General features: G+C 56.8%; 2 protein-coding genes across 3 annotated transcripts; one reads left to right on the forward strand and one right to left on the reverse strand.

Annotated features, from left to right (window-relative positions):
- The first annotated feature begins 280 nt into the window (after positions 1 to 280).
- LOC117677825 (cytochrome P450 2F1-like) lies at positions 281 to 7,398 on the forward strand. 2 transcript variants are annotated; one of them, XR_015729434.1, is made up of 9 exons: positions 281 to 652; positions 853 to 1,015; positions 1,411 to 1,560; positions 3,053 to 3,210; positions 4,054 to 4,230; positions 4,813 to 5,100; positions 5,235 to 5,422; positions 6,104 to 6,245; positions 6,353 to 7,398. XR_015729434.1 is itself a non-coding variant. In XM_034438300.3 (9 exons), exons 1-9 carry the CDS (start codon positions 413 to 415, stop codon positions 6,532 to 6,534), a joined length of 1,542 nt encoding a protein of 513 aa, XP_034294191.1. In that variant the 5' UTR covers positions 284 to 412; the 3' UTR covers positions 6,535 to 7,398. The 2 variants fall into 2 exon arrangements, 1 of the variants encoding a protein (XP_034294191.1); XM_034438300.3 differs by having other exon boundaries at positions 284 to 652; positions 4,813 to 4,954.
- On the reverse strand, positions 7,286 to 14,597 carry LOC117677831 (cytochrome P450 2F3-like). The gene is made up of 9 exons (XM_034438314.3): positions 14,270 to 14,597; positions 12,871 to 13,033; positions 12,342 to 12,491; positions 11,478 to 11,638; positions 10,024 to 10,200; positions 9,532 to 9,673; positions 9,152 to 9,339; positions 8,748 to 8,889; positions 7,286 to 8,519 (listed from the first exon to the last, which is right to left on the reverse strand). Exons 1-9 carry the CDS (start codon positions 14,468 to 14,470, stop codon positions 8,338 to 8,340), a joined length of 1,506 nt encoding a protein of 501 aa, XP_034294205.3. The 5' UTR covers positions 14,471 to 14,597; the 3' UTR covers positions 7,286 to 8,337.
- Positions 14,598 to 15,542: the final 945 nt, after the last annotated feature.

Consider the following 15,542-nt stretch of genomic DNA (forward strand, 5'->3'; position numbering starts at 1 on the left):
TGACACGGACAAGGGGCAGGAAGCGTTGCCAGCAGCCTCCAGACCATCTGCAGGAAGAGCCACCCATCCTCCCCAGCTGCTCCCCAGCCAGGCCACTGGCTTGGGGGTCCCCAGTGGCCCGGCAGGTGGGAAGCGCCCAGGAGGATCCTTTCCTCTCTGCCCAGCAATTCTCCCAAGGACCGAGTTGGGTGCAGGGCACGTTCTGCCCCGAGGCCCCAAGTGGGAGGTGGCCTGGCAGCACTTCTGCCCAGGGAGAAAGTGTTATGCAAGCAGGTGATGTGGCTATCAGAGACCGAAAGCAACCTCAGCTCCAACGCCCAGCCTGCCTTCGGAGCCGCCCTGAGGGATCAGGTTCCGTCAGGAGGGGACACGCCTTCCTCTTGGTCCCTGTAACCAGGGCATAAAAGCAGGCATGGGAGGCGGGCCCCTGTGTTCACTGGCTCCGTCGAAGCCTTCTCCCAGGGTTCCAACCATGGAAGCCAGCGCAGCCACGGTTCTCCTCCTGGCTCTCTGCCTTTCCTGCCTGATACTGCTCCTCCGAGGAGGACGATGGGGCACCAAGGCACGCCTGCCCCCCGGACCTCGGCCCTTGCCCTTCATTGGCAACCTGCCTCACCTGGATGCCAAGAACATGATCAAGTCCCTGCTGGAGGTAAGCTCAGCCTCTGCCACAAATCGGGACACGCGTGGCAGAAACAGTGGGGGCAGCGGTGCTCCATGGAGGACTCTGTGGTCCTTGAAGGCAGCAGTGGTTGAACAAAGCAGGCCAAGGGCCAAGGCATCTCCTGGGCACGGGGCATCGCACGGGAGGCACTGCCTGGTCCAAGACTTCCTCCCCTTGTTTTCCTCCAGCTCAGCAGGCAGTATGGCTCACTCTTCACCATCCACATGGGGTCCCGGCCGGTGGTGGTGCTGTGCGGGTACCAGACAGTGAAGGAGGCCCTGGTAGACCAAGGCGAGGAGTTCAGCGGCCGCGGAGACATGCCGGTCTTGTTCCGATTCACTCAGGGCAACGGTGAGTCCAGCTGGCTGCAGAGCTTTCCTTGGGGCTGTCCTCGGCAACAGAAGGGTGGTCAGGGGAGCCAGCGGGGCCATCAGCTTCCCTAAAAAGGTGGCTGCCCCAGGATGGGTAAGGAGGGCAGCCGGCAGGCTCCAAGCAGACCATTGCAAGGCATGCTCTTCTGCACGAGTGACCTTTTTTCCAGGACTGTGGGGGGGGGGAGGGCATGCGTGCATGCGCGTGTCTTCATCCCAGTCCAGGGAGGGGCAGTCTGCCCTTTCTTGCTTGTGGACATCAGGTGCTCTCCGGCTGTCCACATGATGACCCTCTGGCTGTCCGGGAGAAACGGCTTCCCCTCCTGGGGCCTCTCCTGCCCTTGATTCCTCTGCCCCCCCTCGCCCCCCATCCAGGCGTCGCCTTCTCCAATGGGGAGAAGTGGAAGATCCTGAGGCGGTTTGCCATTCAGACCTTACGGGACTTCGGGATGGGCAAGCGCAGCATTGAAGAGCGAATCCAGGAGGAGACCCAGTGCCTGGTGAAGGAGCTGGCCAAGAGGACAGGTGCGCAGGGCTGCGGGGGGGGGCACTTGGACCGGCTGAGCTGCGCCTTCACTCCCTCCAAGGGAGACTTTGCTCCAGCAACTTCTTAGAACAGTGAATTGCACACTTTTAAAAGGCTGATTGGCAAGGAGGGATCTAGCGAACTGCTCAGGAATGCTCCGCCTGGCCCCAGGAAGGAGGGGCAGGATGGGGGTGAATGAGCACTGATGAAGATAATGAGGATAATAATAATAATAATAATAATTATGCTAACAACAACAATAGCAAAGTTGAAGAGCAGGACGAGAAACAGACGTTTTACTTTAACAGAATAACCAAATTGGAAGGGGCCTCAGAGGTCTTCTAGTCCAATCCCTTGCTCAAACAGGAGACCCTATTCCATTCCAGACAAGTGGCTGTCCAGTCTCTTCTTGAAAACCTCCTGTGATGGAGCTCCCACAACTTCTGGAGGCAAGGAGTTCCACCGGTTAATTGTTCTCTCTGTCAGGAATTTTCTCCTTAGTTCCAGGTTGCTTCTTTCCTTGAAAAGTTTCCATCCGTTGCTTCTTCTCTTGCTTTCTGGTGCTTTGGAGAATAGGTTGACCCCCTCTTCTTTGGGGCAGCCCCTCAGATATTGGAAGACTGCTATCATATCTCCCCTAGTTCTTCTTTTCACTAGACTACCCAATTCCTGCAACCGTTCTTTGTATGTTTTAGCCTCCAGTCCCCTAATCCTCTTTGTTGCTCTTTTCTGCAGTCTTTCCAGAGTCTCAACATCTTTTTTGTATCGTGGCAACCAAAATTATATGCAACATTCCAAGTGTGCTCTCACCAAGGCATTACAGAGTGGTATTAACATTTCAAGTGACCTCGATTCTGTTCCTCTGCAGCCTAAGATTGCACTGGCAGCTGCCGCCCATTTCTGGTTCTTGTTTAAGTGATCGTCCACTAGGACTCCAAGGTCCCCCACTCACAATTGGTGCTGTCGAGCCAGGTTTCGCTTAATCTGTACTTGTACGTTTGGTTTTTTTCTGCCTAGGTGTAAAACCTTAACTTTTCTCCACATTAAATTCCATTGTTCGAGTCTGTCAAGATCCTTCTGTATCTTATTTTAAGCCTACCTTCTGGGGTGTTGACTGATCCTGCCAGTTTAGTGTCATCAGCAAATTTGATGCCCCCTTTCTCCCACCTTGCCGAAATCATTGATGAAGATGTTGAAGAGTCCTGGGCCTAAGACGGAGCCTTGGGGCACCCCACTGCTTACTCCCCCCATGTAGGTGCAGTTCCATTAAGCCGGGTGCGCTTGGTCAGCCAGTTATGACTCCATCTGGTGGTGAGGCTGCCTAAGCTGCATTTTTCTGTCTTCACGGAGGGTTCTGCTCTCAGAGATTCAGGCTGCCCCTTTGGGCAATTCTCGCTATCTCACTTTTGTGAAGGATACCAACATTGGGGGGGGGGCTGGCTGGCCAGCCTGCCTCTCAGCCCCTCGGACCTTTCGCTTTTGGTGCTACAGAGCCCTTTGACCCCACATTTCTGCTTGGCTGCTCGGTCTCCAACGTCATCTGCTCCATCGTCTTCGGAGATCGCTTTGACTATGAGGACCAGCATTTCCTGACCTTCATCGGGCTGGTCAATGACAACTTCCGCCTCTTCAGCTCTCCTTGTGCCCAGGTGAGCACCTGCTGGGGGGGGGAGGCCAGGCAGAGGAGGTAGACAGGCCTTGCAGGAAGAAGTAGCCCCTCCGCTGCCCCTCTTTCCTGTCATGCCCTCCTGTGGGGTTTGTGGCCATGGCAGCTTCCCCTACCTTCTTTCTGATAAACTTTTAAAGTTTCAGAGTATTCAAATATTTCTTCAGCCTCCGGCATCACTTTCATGGCATCAAACCAAAAGTGCTTTGGTATGAAAGAGGAGTCAAAGAGGCCATCTACATTAAAATTGAACAGCCCTCCCTCAACAGAAGGGGAGGGATACGACACCACCCATCTCCTGTTTACAACAGAGTCCTTTTAGCAGTTCCAAGAAGGTTCCACACCCATTTGCACTGATTCAGGGACCCTGAGGGCACATATGAACTCCCAAGTGGTCTCAACAAAACTGAAGAAGCCTCTTGGATGAGAAGTGAAACAACTTCAAGAAAAAAACGAAGCCTAGTTGCCTTTTGAAAAAACACCTTTGGGATGATGTCATGAAAGTGATGCAAAGGCAAAGGCAAAGGCTCAGGTCTTGATCTGGGCCTTGCTGGCCCATCTCAAAGCACATTTGAGATGAGGGGAGACCCCACGCCCCCCTCACTTTCTCCTCTCCACGGCCAAGGGCTGAAAGTGGGAGAAGCCCTCCTGTGTTTGCTGAGCCTCCTGAAGCAGCTGCCACAACTGCTGAGGAGAAGCATGGAAGCTCCCATAGAAGGGTGGAGTTGTGTGGCTGGGAGGGGGTCTTTGTATCCTTTGCCCCTGCTTCCCACCCCCCTCACTCCTTTGGCTGCCTCCATATCCCATCCCTACTCCTCCTTTCTAGATGTACAACATTTTCCCCCACATCATGTATTACCTGCCTGGACCACACAACCAGATATTTGCCAACTTTGAGAAGCTGCGGGCCCTGGTGAAGGAGATGGCCGAGGCCCACCAGGCCAGCCTGGACCCCAGTTGCCCACGCGATTTTATAGACTGCTTCCTCCTGAAGATGCAGCAGGTGAGAATGGGCTTTGTAGTCCTCTGTGGGGCCCTGTGTCGACTTCCATGGCAGAGGAGGGCCAAATGCAGAGTGGTGGTCACTGTCACAGTGCAATTTGAGGAAGGGGGGAGACAGCGCCAGGTTCCTCTCCACAAAATCTTCCCAGCTGCTGCTGCTGCTGCTGTCCAAAGGCTGAACCTCCCACTGGCCACAAAAACCGGGGAGACCCTGGGCTGCCTCTGGAAGGGGGGGGGGAAGAGGAGCCCCTCCTTTCTCTCCTCGGCTTCCTAAGCCACCCCTGCCCTCCCCCACCCCTGCCAGCAGGGCAGGGAAGAGCAATGGTTGATGGGAACTTAGTGGCCAGATGCGGCTCCCGGGCAGCCCAGAGGCAAGCCTCCCATCCAGGGGATCGGCTCTTAGTCACAGGATCTGAAAATTCGGGGTGTGCAGGAAAAATCTCCCTGCCTCCCGGCAAGGCAATCCCACAGTCACACCTTCTGCATGAAGCCCTTCCCTGCAGGAGGATTGCCTAGCCTGGCAAGGGGAGGCAGCAGCTCTTGTGGCCACACAGGCTCACCCCGGGCATCCCTGTGCTTGCAGGAGAAGGGAGACCCCTGCAGCTTCTTCCACACCGACACTTTGATCATGACCACCCACAACCTCTTCTTCGCGGGCACCGAGACCATCAGTACCACCCTCCGCTACGCCATCCTCATCCTCATGAAGTTTCCCGAAGTTGCTGGTGAGGCTGAGAGCCCCCCCCCCACCCAGTGGCCAGAGAGGCAATCGCCATTTGTGGCATCCGAGCGCCCGAGGCTGGCAAAGGTGGCACCTCTCCGGCTCTGCCCAGCAAGCACCGGTCAGGAACACAGGGCAGAAAGGAGAGAGGTTGGTGGGGACCCCGCTAGGCAGAGCTTCTCCCTGGGCACTGTGGAAATGGGGGGAGGGATCAGGGCCTCTCAGCCCTCAAAGCAGCCGGGTGGGGGTCTCGCGCCCCTCCCCACCCACCCCTCTGTCTGCAGCCAAGGTGCAGGAGGAGATCGCTAAGGTCATTGGCTCCGAACGCCTCCCCTCTGTTGCTGACCGGGCAAGGATGCCCTACACGGATGCTGTCATCCACGAGGTCCAGAGGTTCGCCGACATCATCCCCATGGGCATCCCCCACGCCCTGACCAAGGACACCCATTTCCGGGGCTTCTTCTTTCCGGAGGTACTTGAGGGTGACAGAGAGCATGCCGTGGGGTCTCGGCTGGAGGTGGCCTTATTCAGGCCTGGTTCACCCTTTATAGCTCCTGCTCAGCCTGGCTGCGGTTCTCCCCTTGTTTAATACTCATTTAAATAAATATCTGTGGCTTTGATTGCAAGTCCTCCATTCCTGCCAGGGAACTGCCCATCCCCCGAGCTGTGTCTCAGGATAGAAAGAGGCAAAGATCTCTAGTGCTGGGCAGTTTCTCAGTTTAACCATTTTCAAAACAGGCGTGTAAACTTTAGGATTCATTTTCACACATATTTCCCCTAGGTTAATGTGAGCATGACTTTCCTATTTACACAGTTTTCAGTGATGCCCCCACCCCGGCCTTGTGCCTAATACATTTTGGCCAGTCTTTGCCTGAATATATGTGCATTTGCGAGGATGCGCATTCAGCTGCAAACTTTGCTGTAACATCGGCTGGGTGCCCTTTCAACTGGCCCGTGCCCTCTTCTACAACCGGCTGCCAAGCACGCCTGACTGCAGAAACATGGAGCCACAAGCCAAGCGGGGACCTTCGCTCGCCCTCTGGGTTGCAGAGGAGGAATAAAGAGAAGGCTCAAGAGAAAGAGGCCAGAGTCACCTACAGGCAGAGCCGTCCCCAGCTCCGCTCATTTGCTCCCCTTCCTCCCTTCCCAACAGGGCACCAACGTCCTGCCTTTCTTCCACTCCGTGCACCAGGATCCCAGCCAGTTCCGCAACCCAGAAGTGTTTGACCCCGGGCACTTCCTGGACGAGGCGGGGGCCTTCCGCCGCTCCAGCGCCTTCATGCCCTTCTCTGCCGGTGAGTGAGTGGGGGGGGGGGCCCGGGATGCTGTGGCCGCTCTCCCCGGAGAGAGAGAGCGAGAGCGAGAGAGCTCAGCGGCCCCCGCTCCTCCTTCCCCCTTGCAGGGAAGCGGCTGTGCCTGGGCGAGGCCCTGGCGCGCATGGAGCTCTTCCTCTTCCTGACCGCCCTCCTGCAGCGCTTCTCCTTCCAGCCCAGCCGCCCCCGCGACCAGCTCGACCTCTCGCCCCTCAGGAGCGGCATCGGGAACGTGCCCCGGCCCTACGCCTGCCGCCCGCTCGCCCGCTGACGCCGCCGCCGCCGCCGCCGCCGGGGGGAGGAGGAGCTCGGCCGCCCCTTTGCCCTCCGGAGCGGAGCGGGGCTGCCGGAGAGCCGCTCTGCTCTTTCGGGGGGCGGCGGGGGGCTCTCCCGGGCGGCTGCACTGCAACCGGTGAGGCGGCAACTGGGCGCGGGGCCCCCTGCCTCGCCTCCTCTGGGCCGCCCGCCCGCTGCTCTCCAGCCCTGAACCCGATCCGAGGCCTCGGCCTTCAGGGCTGCGGAATGGGAAACCTGCCAGCCCGAAATGCACTTTCATCCGCGCAAGCTTTGCCCGGGGCACCGAAGGCGGCTCCAAGAGGCACCAAATGCAAACAGGAAGAAAAGAACCGCCAGAGTAAAGACCTGCCCGAGCCCTGTAATAAGAGGCCGGAAGGCCGCATCCAGAGCCGCCCAACCCTCCGTCTAAGGCGGCCTTCGGGAGCCCTTTGTGCCTGTTACCCGAGGGGGTTTTCCAGGGCCCCTGGGACAGGCGGGAAAGCGGTAACTTCGCCGAGGGAGGGGTACCAAGAAATAAGTAACATTCTTATGCAAAAACTGAATTGCACAGGACCCAATGTTTTCAAAGGTTCCTTCCAAGTCAGCAAAGTTGGCCTGTTTTTATGTTAAAACACAGACGCTTGACCCCTGTCCTTGACTTGAGGCTTGCCTTGGAGAAATGGGCTGAGGGTCGTCAAGAGGCCTGGAATAATCTTGCTTTTTTAGAGATTCTTCTGCTCTGTTCATCAATTTCAGCCAGTTTTTATTTTTCGGAATTGTTTGCAAACTCTTTTGAGGGCCTTTGGGGATTGGAAAGTGGGATACAAACATTTTAAATAAAATGCTAAGCAAGCACGCACAAGAAGCTCCCCTCCTGCATTCGGGACCAGGGCTGGGAATCCCGCCGGGATTTGCACTCAGGCCGCCCAAATCACCCTTGGTGTGACCAAAACTTCCTTTTCTCCAGGCTCTCCTGACTTCCAGCCAGCAAGACTTGCGGTTAGGGAAGCCGGCACACCCTGGAGTAGCAGGGTCATAAAACCCCATCCAGTGGGGCAGGGGCAGAGGGGATCCCTTTGAAAGGCACCAGCTATACTTTGGTGGCTGTGAGAAGCAGGGATCCACTGAGGAATTGGCTCTGGAAGCTGAGCTCTCGTCCCCAGCTGGCTGAGACAGACGCTGTACAAATCACCCTATCTTCCTGTGGGGCACCTGGATGTGCTTCTCCACCTCCCCAGCCCACTCTCTGAAAGCCCCCCCGCCCCCTGCCCCCGGAAGTGGCTTCTCCCTCTGCAAGTTGGGCAACCGGCTTGTTTGCACAGCATCGCCAGTCCTGGCACTCCCTCGGCAAGTTTCCCTCCCCTGGAAAACATGGCATCAAGTGAGGGGGCGTTGGGTAAAAAAACTGAGCCAGCGCTTCCTAATGCAGAATCTCCTCAGCCTTGCAAAGACCCCCTTGGCAGCACCCGGCTCCGTCCTTGGCACCTGCAGGGCAGACGGCTCATGCTGCTGAGGCTTCGGCTCTGAAGCCCTCTTCTCTGCACTAGGCAACGCCTGCTGGGGTGCCAAGGTAGCCCAGAGCCTGAGAGACAGCTGAGCCTGGCATCCCCTGGCACCAGGGCAAGCGTCTGCAGAAGAGCCCACATGGAGGCAGGCAGGTGCGGGCGACTGGCTTGGCTGGGAAGGCTGGGAGCACTGGGCTGAGAGGAAAGTGAGAGGTTGGGGGGCAGGGACCCCCAACGGGCATCCGGGAGGCAAGCAACCCACAGCAGCTGGGCCCCCCAGGGGAGGCAACCCTTTATTGTGGGAGGAGGCAGAACTGGTAAGGTCGGGGGATGCTGCCCAGGCCGGTGGATTCGGGGGTGATGTCGATGGCTGCGGGGTCCATCAGGGCTTTCAGCCGAAAGTTCTGCAAGATGGTGGTGAGGAAGAGGAAGAGCTCCATGTTGGCCAGGCCTTCACCCAGACACACCCGCTTGCCTGTGGAGAGAGAAGGCTTCCTTCGCGTCTCTGCCAGCGAAGGGAGATGGGGGAGGCCCAGCCTGGCACTGGCCAGCCTGACCATCTCCCTGCCTCCCTTTTGTGCCAGAGGAAGGAACCGATGAGGCTCTTAGCCTCTCCTGCCCCACACTGGATGAAGACCCTTCCCACCCATGGGGGCTGAGGGGTCTCTGGAGCAGGGGTTCCTGAGGCCTCTCTTCCCCTTACCTGCTGAGAAAGCCATGAAGGCCTCCCTCTTCCTGAACCGCCCGCTCTCGTCCAGGAAGTGGGTCGGGTCAAAGGCATTGGGGTTCTTGAACTGTGTGGGGTCAAACTGGGAGGTGCAGAGCAAGGGGATGATGTTGAGGTCCTATGATTGAGGGGGAAGGCAGGGTGATCAGAGGGCAGCCGGCCCTGAACCCAGTTCTCCCCCACTGAGTGGAGAAGACCGTCATCGTAGGCATGGGCAGAGTGCTTTCTGCTCAGGGCATCCTCGTGCCTGCCTTGCCATTTGGCCTTGGAGAGAAGACAGGTGTGCTTCTCATTTTGGGAACCAGCCCAAGTCGATCACGGCAGAGACCGCTGCTGACCCCCATCCCATCCCCCGCCCCATATTCTCTACTTGGCCGAACCTTGGGGAGACTGTATCCCCGGAATTCGATGTCTCTTGTGACTGTGTGGGGCACCCCCATAGGGACGATGTCAGCGTAGCGCTGGATCTCGTGGATGACCGCATCCGTGTAGGGCATCTGATTCCGGTCGTCCATGCAAGGGGCACGGTTGCCCCCAATGACCCGGTCAATTTCTTCATGCAGCTTCTCTGCCAGAAGAATTCCAGAGTCACCCCAAAAGCCACGGCAAGGGGAGGGGACCACCCGAGGTCCCTGCTGGGAGTGGGCGGGGGGGAATTCAAAGGGGCTGCCTGTCCTTCTGCTCTGTCCTGTCCCTGCGAGACTCCCACGTGCTCGGACGCTGCATGGGGCCCCCTTCCTCCACCCCTCCCCCAGTTTACCTTCCACCTCGGGATGCCTCAGGAGGATGCGCAGCCCATAGCGCAGGGTGGAGCTGACCGTTTCGGTGCCGGCAAAGAAGAGGTTGACGGTGGTCTTGGACATCGTGTCTTCATTGAAGTGAGAACTGGCATTGCCCTTTTCCTGCAAGGCGGCAGAAAGTAGCCTGGTTTGCTTCTAACAGGGCTGCAAAGATGCCAGTTGAGAAACTGAGGCTGAGAGGGTTTGGAAATTGGAGCCCACCCCATTTGCCCACAACGATGGGCTTTTCTAGGAGGGCCCGGGAAGTGAAGGCTCAGCCTGGCTCTCCCACAACGGTACTGCCCCGCCCCCTGAGGCCCAAGCAGAGCCAGCGCGGCTGCCCGGCCCTGGGTGCAAGACCCCAGATGGAGATGCAGCAACTGCGTGGCCTCCTCCGAGGATTCCTGGGCATGGGGGTCCAGGAGAAACCCCCTTCCCCTCTTGGCAGAGCCGGGCAGGGGCCACGGTGATACCTGCTGGATTTTGATGAGGAAGCAGTCGATAAAATCCCTCGGGGAGTTGGGGTCCAGGGTCTGCCTGTTCATCTCTAGCCGCTCACCCACAAACTTTGCCAGCTTCAGGTAATTGGCGTAGATTCTCTGGTGGGGCCCTGGGACCCATCTCATGACATTTGGGAAGACGAAGAGCAGCTGAAGGAGAAAGGCAAAGCTCTGCTCTGAAGGGGTCTCTGGCCAGGCGGAGCCCACCTGCTTCCAGCCGGCCCATCCATCCAGGTGGCCCCGAGCCATAGATGAAGCCCTCAGGGACTTACCTTGCGGGTCACAACCTCACAACCCCCTGAGTTATGAGATGGAGAGAAGGGAGCCCAGAGACTGAGCCCGGGAAAGCTTCTCTGGTCTCCTCCAATTCTGGGGTGGGCCATCAACCTTCTCAGTTGACGGGTGGGGGTGGGGTTAGGGATCCCCCATGACACAGAAAGAAGAGCCAAACCACTCTGGCGAAAGCCAGGCCCTCTCACAGGGCAGCTACTCTGGGGGTGGCAGCGAGTGATCAGCTGAAGATCCTGTGCTCAGGCTTTAATCTTGCATCAGCCCGGTCCTTTTTGGCCCTGGTGCCTGTGGCCCTTGGCCTCCTTTGGACTTTCCCCAGAAGAGTGCTCTGCCTCATTGTCCTCTCTCTCTCTCTCTCTCTCTCTCTCTCCCCCTCCCTCTGTCTCTCTCTCTTTCTCTCATTGGCCTTCAGCTCCACTGCCCCTTTGCTCTGCCTAAGCTGCCCCTTGGCACCAGACAAGGCACAGCTCAGGTGGCAACTTCAATGTTGCAGATTGGGTGACCTCTCTCACAACTTCTCTCTCTCTCTCTCTCCTTCTCTCCCCCCCCCATTAAGGATTTTCAGTTGGGAGTAGGGCTTCCTGAAGAGGGGCACTGATTTGGGTCTGGACTTGTTCTTGCTCTTTGCCCTCCTTGGATCGCGCCAGCTATACTTGGCAACCCTTGGCACTCCATTGCTGGCACATGCGGGAGGACATTGATGGGAGGACGATCTGGAAACTTCCACTGGACTGGTACAGAGCGGTTAAATTATTAGCCACTACCTTGTCTGTACAAAATGAAATCTGATTTCCTTCCCAATTTGGGTCCGGCCAACTGGTCTCTGCCCTTTCCCCTTGGCCCCACAGCAGCTGCAGGCGAGAACTAGCCCACCCCACATCACGACAGCCAACTCTAAGCGGGCTGAAGGACCTGAGTTCACAAGACATAAAATAAACCAGGGCAAAACTGGAAGAGCACAGCAGGGGGCATAAATGCAGACTTTAGGCACTTCGTGGAACTTTGGGCTCAGGCCCCGTGAGAAGGCCTCCTTGGACTTGGCCGCATCCAGTTGCCAATTCTTAGGATCAGCTGCATGTTGGGCCTTCCTTCTGGGGCGCCTGAGCAAGCCAGACCCTTCCTCAGGTCACCCTCACCTGTCCCCAGGTGGAGCTCATGAGCTTCCAGTTGCTGTTGATCAAGTCAAGCAAGGTGAGGAAGACCTGATCTGTGTATTCGAACCGTTCTCCAAAGACAAGGGAGCAGATGATGTTGGAGCCGGCGCAGCTTAGGAAGAAGGTCGGGTCAAAGGGCTGGCCTGTGAGCAAAAGGGGGCAACGGTGAGCCCGGGGGGGGGGGGGTGGATTTTATAACATTCTTCCACTCCCCCACCCACCCAGGGATTGCTTCATGCCATGTAGCCTTTCTTTGGCACAATTCAAAAAAAAGTTGGCTTAATTATGGCAGTTGAATAATTAAATGAAATAACTTGGCATAGCTGAAATCTCTGCCTAGCAGTCTTTCCAACCTGCTCCGTGCTAGATGTGGTGCCTGATGCCTCCAGAATTCCCAGAGGGCATCAGATGAAGGAAGGACCCGGCACACCTGGAGGAGCTCAGCCTGAGAATGCGGCTGCACCTCTCTTGCAAAGTCTCTCCGGCCTCCTCGGGAGAGGGAGTGCTTGGAAAATGAGGCACTTTATATTCAGGAAAGGCCTGGAGAGCTTCCAGAAGGGGGGAACTGGAAGGGAGCCACCTGCTCTAATTGAACAATCCTTAACAAGCTCAGCACATTTTCCACCAGGGGTGATCTTAGCCTCTTTTAAAGTTGGGATCCAGCAGGTGGGATTCTTCTGGCCCCAAAGGAAGGGAAGGCCCCTTTGCCCCCTTAAGCAATGTGCCAAGCTGCTCTGCTGCTATAAAACATCAGGGAACCAACCGGAGGAGGGTTGCACCCCGAGGCAGCCTGTCCCGCCTTATAAGCCAGAGAAGGAAAGGGTGGGGCAAGGGCCCTCCAGCCACCTTGGGTTTTGCGGAACTCAGCCACCAGGAACTGGGCCTCCTCCTTGATCCGCTGCTCCATGGACCGTTTCCCCATCCCGAAATTCTTCAGGGTCCCGATGGCAAACCTGCGCAGCTGCCTCCAGCGCTCCCCTGTCCCGTACACGACTCCTGGGGATGAAGGGGGGGGGAGATGGGACAACATACCCGAGACCAGGTCCAGCCTGGCCTGCCCACAATTTTCCTTCTTCCCAGGAAGCCCACCAGCTCCCTTCCACCAAAGCTCTTTCCAGCCCAGAGAATCAGAGACAAGAATCTCCTTATTTTGAGACTAACTTGGGCTTATTTTGGGCTATGATTCACTCCCCACCACCCGCCCCTCACTGGTTCTTCTAAAAGTCAAAATTCAGCTCTGGAAGCCCTGAAAAATATATTTAATTGAACGTGGAGTCATCGTATCGCTCTCTGAATCATTCCAAAATCCAGGATTGAAGAGTAACCTGAGCAGCTGCCTCCTCCTCCTCTTCCTCCTCTCCTTCCAGTGTCTCACCGTTTCCTTTGCTCCACATCTGGACAGCAGGAAAGTCCCCCCGACCACTGAACTCCTCGGCTTTGTCAATCAGGGCCTCCTTCAGCACCTGGTACCCCGAAAGGACCACGCAGGGGCGAGAGCCCAGATGGAAGGTGTACATGGGGCCGTAGGTTTTGCTGAGCTGGGAGAAGAGGAGGACTGGTCAGGGCAGGGTTCCTTCTCAGGGGGGGTGAGGGGGAGGCTCCCTTAACAGGGAACAAGAACCACCAACTCAGCAGGGATTTGGGCTTTCCTCCATTGAAGAGGGGGTTCCCAGGCAGGGCAGGGCAGGCAGTGGTGTTTTATAATACATTTGGTGCAGTTTATTGTGTATGGATTTTGATGGACCCACCAGAGGTTGCCTGGAAGGGTCAGGCAAAGCAACCAGACCCACAAATGAAGGGTGGAAGCTGCCTCCCCCTTTCTTGACTTCTGCTGAGAACGCAAGAGTCTCCCACAGGCTGCCCAGCTTCTCTTGGGAACAAACAGGTGAGGCTCAGTGGATGGGAGGGCGGGGGCTCAGACCTAAGACTCAAGGCTACCTCCCCGCTTGGTCCCTCCTCGCCTGGCTGGTAGTTTCCCAACAGGAAGGGCCCCTAGCTTAGAGCTTTAATCCAATCTAATTTAATATGTGCACACAAACTCACTTTTCTGGGGGAAGCTGTGCCTTTTCTTTGATCTAAAGCCCTGCAACTGTCTGGAATTAAGGCTGATGGAGAAAAGAGACCAAACCTAGAGGTGGGCTCTAGTCCTCCTCTTAGCAGGGGGCTCTGCTAAGAGGAGGACCCTCCCAGCTCCTGGCTGGAGCTGTGTGCTCTCAGGCCCTCGGGGTGCCTGCCCAAGGCCACATCCTTCCGGCTCAGCTCGAGCTGCTCTGTGGGGCCTGGCAGACATTCCCCACAGAGAGAAGTTTGAGCTGTCCCTGTCTCGGGTCCTCGTGCTTGACCCACTACAACTGAGGGGGGCTTTGCTGCTTCAGGCCAAGGCAGGGAGGGGGTTGGCCTGATGCCGGGCATTACTTTGGCCTGGGAAGGATAGATGGCCTCTTCCCTGGGTTCGGGGAGATGCCATTGGCTCTGTGGGGACCCACATCGGCCTCAGTTGACCAAAAGGAGGGCCGGTCCAGTTTCCCAGCCACTTGGGCTTGTCTTGATTTCCTGTTGCTTTTCTCTTCTATTTTATTTGCACCCGGGGTCTCTCTGTCAGGGAGATGGGCGGTCTCTAAATATGACCGACTGATGGATTGATAGACAGATCGATCAATAGATATAGATAGATGGTGACAGATGATAGACACATAGACAAATGAACAAACCATTTTGCCCCTTATGCTCCACATCCCTCCCCCCCCCGGGAGCCCCCACCTGCCCTGACTCACTTCCCTGAGGGAGGGGATCAGCTCCTTCACGTCCACCTGGAGCATGTTGCCGATGAAGGGGAGAGGGGGGGGCCCCGGTGGGAGGCCAGCGAACCTCTTCTTGGCTGCAAAGTGGCGGAAGAGGAGGCAGGATGCAGCCATGGCTAACAGAATGCTGAAGGCCCCCCCCCAATCCATCCGAGTGACGGCCGAGATCTCCATGGCTGCTGCAAATCCAGCTGGGGCTGCCAAGGCCAGCCAGGCAGGATATATACGGTCGGGACTCCAAAGTGCTCGCTTGCGCCAGTCCCCGGCCCACCGGAAGTTGGACCACAGCTTGAGGCTCGGCCGATGTCAGCTGGGTGGTGCTGGGCTGAAGGAGGCCAATTCCGCTGGGGATCCAGGAACCTGTTGACTCTTTTTAAAGTCCCCCTTTAAAGAAGATGTTGCTTTTCCAAGGAAGTCTTGGCACTTTTCCGTTCCTTGCTTATGGTATCTTGCAGCATCTGCTGCCTTAGAGCTTGGTGAGGCACACCCTTAACAGATAGCCGGTTGAAATTAAGCCACCATCGTGACCCAGATTTCTCAAGCCATGTTTGCACATTGCTTTTCAGTTCCAGAGAGCTCTGGCTGGGGCTGCTCCGCTGGCTAAACATTAACCCAGCCACCTCCAGGACAGCCACCGCATGGATGTCCATGCTCCTGTTGCACCAGGCGCTGGGTGCAAAGAGCCTTTTCCCCAGGTTCTCCCCTTCCTGCTCCCTTGGGGCCTTTTCTCTCCAGCAAAGAGTTTCCCGGGCTGGGAAAAAGCTCTTTCTCCTGGATCTGCCCCTCCATAACTCTGCTTTGAAAGTGGGCTATAAAGACAAGATGGCAAGGCTTGAGTCCCCAACTAGCCACTACATACAACTGGTGGCCCCGGCAACACAGCTCAGGCCCAGCTGGCTACCCTATGAGACTCTGAACTCCTGCCAGAGGCCCAGAGAAACGGGCTGAGCAAGCAAAGCTTGGCTCTCTTCATCAGGGATAAAGCAGGTAGCGTGAACGCGGACAATGAAGGGAAATAGGCATGTACCCCAAAGATGCTTTTCCAAAAGGCAACTGGACTTTCTTGGTTTTCAGTTCTGACCAAAGAACTGAAGAAGCTTCTTGGATGAGAAGGGAAATGTTTTCAACAAAAACCCCAAGAAAGTCCAGTTGCCTTTTAGAAACCTTTGGGATAACCCTGACCTGTCCTGGAGGAATGAGAATCTCCATAGATGCATGTCAGTGGTGTGTGTGTGTGTGTGTGTGT

This window comes from Pantherophis guttatus, chromosome 10, assembly GCF_059756535.1.
Source record: "Pantherophis guttatus breed Tessera chromosome 10, ASM5975653v1, whole genome shotgun sequence".
In the NCBI taxonomy this organism is placed as follows: Eukaryota; Metazoa; Chordata; class Lepidosauria; order Squamata; family Colubridae; genus Pantherophis; species Pantherophis guttatus.

Bases quoted from the DNA above. Each gene is read 5' to 3' on its own strand.
- LOC117677825 (XM_034438300.3), top strand. From the start codon at position 413: ATGGGAGGCGGGCCCCTGTGTTCACTGGCTCCGTCGAAGCCTTCTCCC. The intron at 1,016-1,410 runs GTGAGTCCAGCT...CCCCCCATCCAG, and splicing joins CCGATTCACTCAGGGCAACG to GCGTCGCCTTCTCCAATGGG. The intron at 3,211-4,053 runs GTGAGCACCTGC...CCTCCTTTCTAG, and splicing joins TCAGCTCTCCTTGTGCCCAG to ATGTACAACATTTTCCCCCA.
- LOC117677831 (XM_034438314.3), bottom strand. From the start codon at position 14,470: ATGGAGATCTCGGCCGTCACTCGGATGGATTGGGGGGGGGCCTTCAGC. The intron at 12,492-12,870 runs GTGAGACACTGG...CTTCATCCCCAG, and splicing joins GATGTGGAGCAAAGGAAACG to GAGTCGTGTACGGGACAGGG. The intron at 9,674-10,023 runs GTATCACCGTGG...GCCGCCTTGCAG, and splicing joins TCCTCATCAAAATCCAGCAG to GAAAAGGGCAATGCCAGTTC.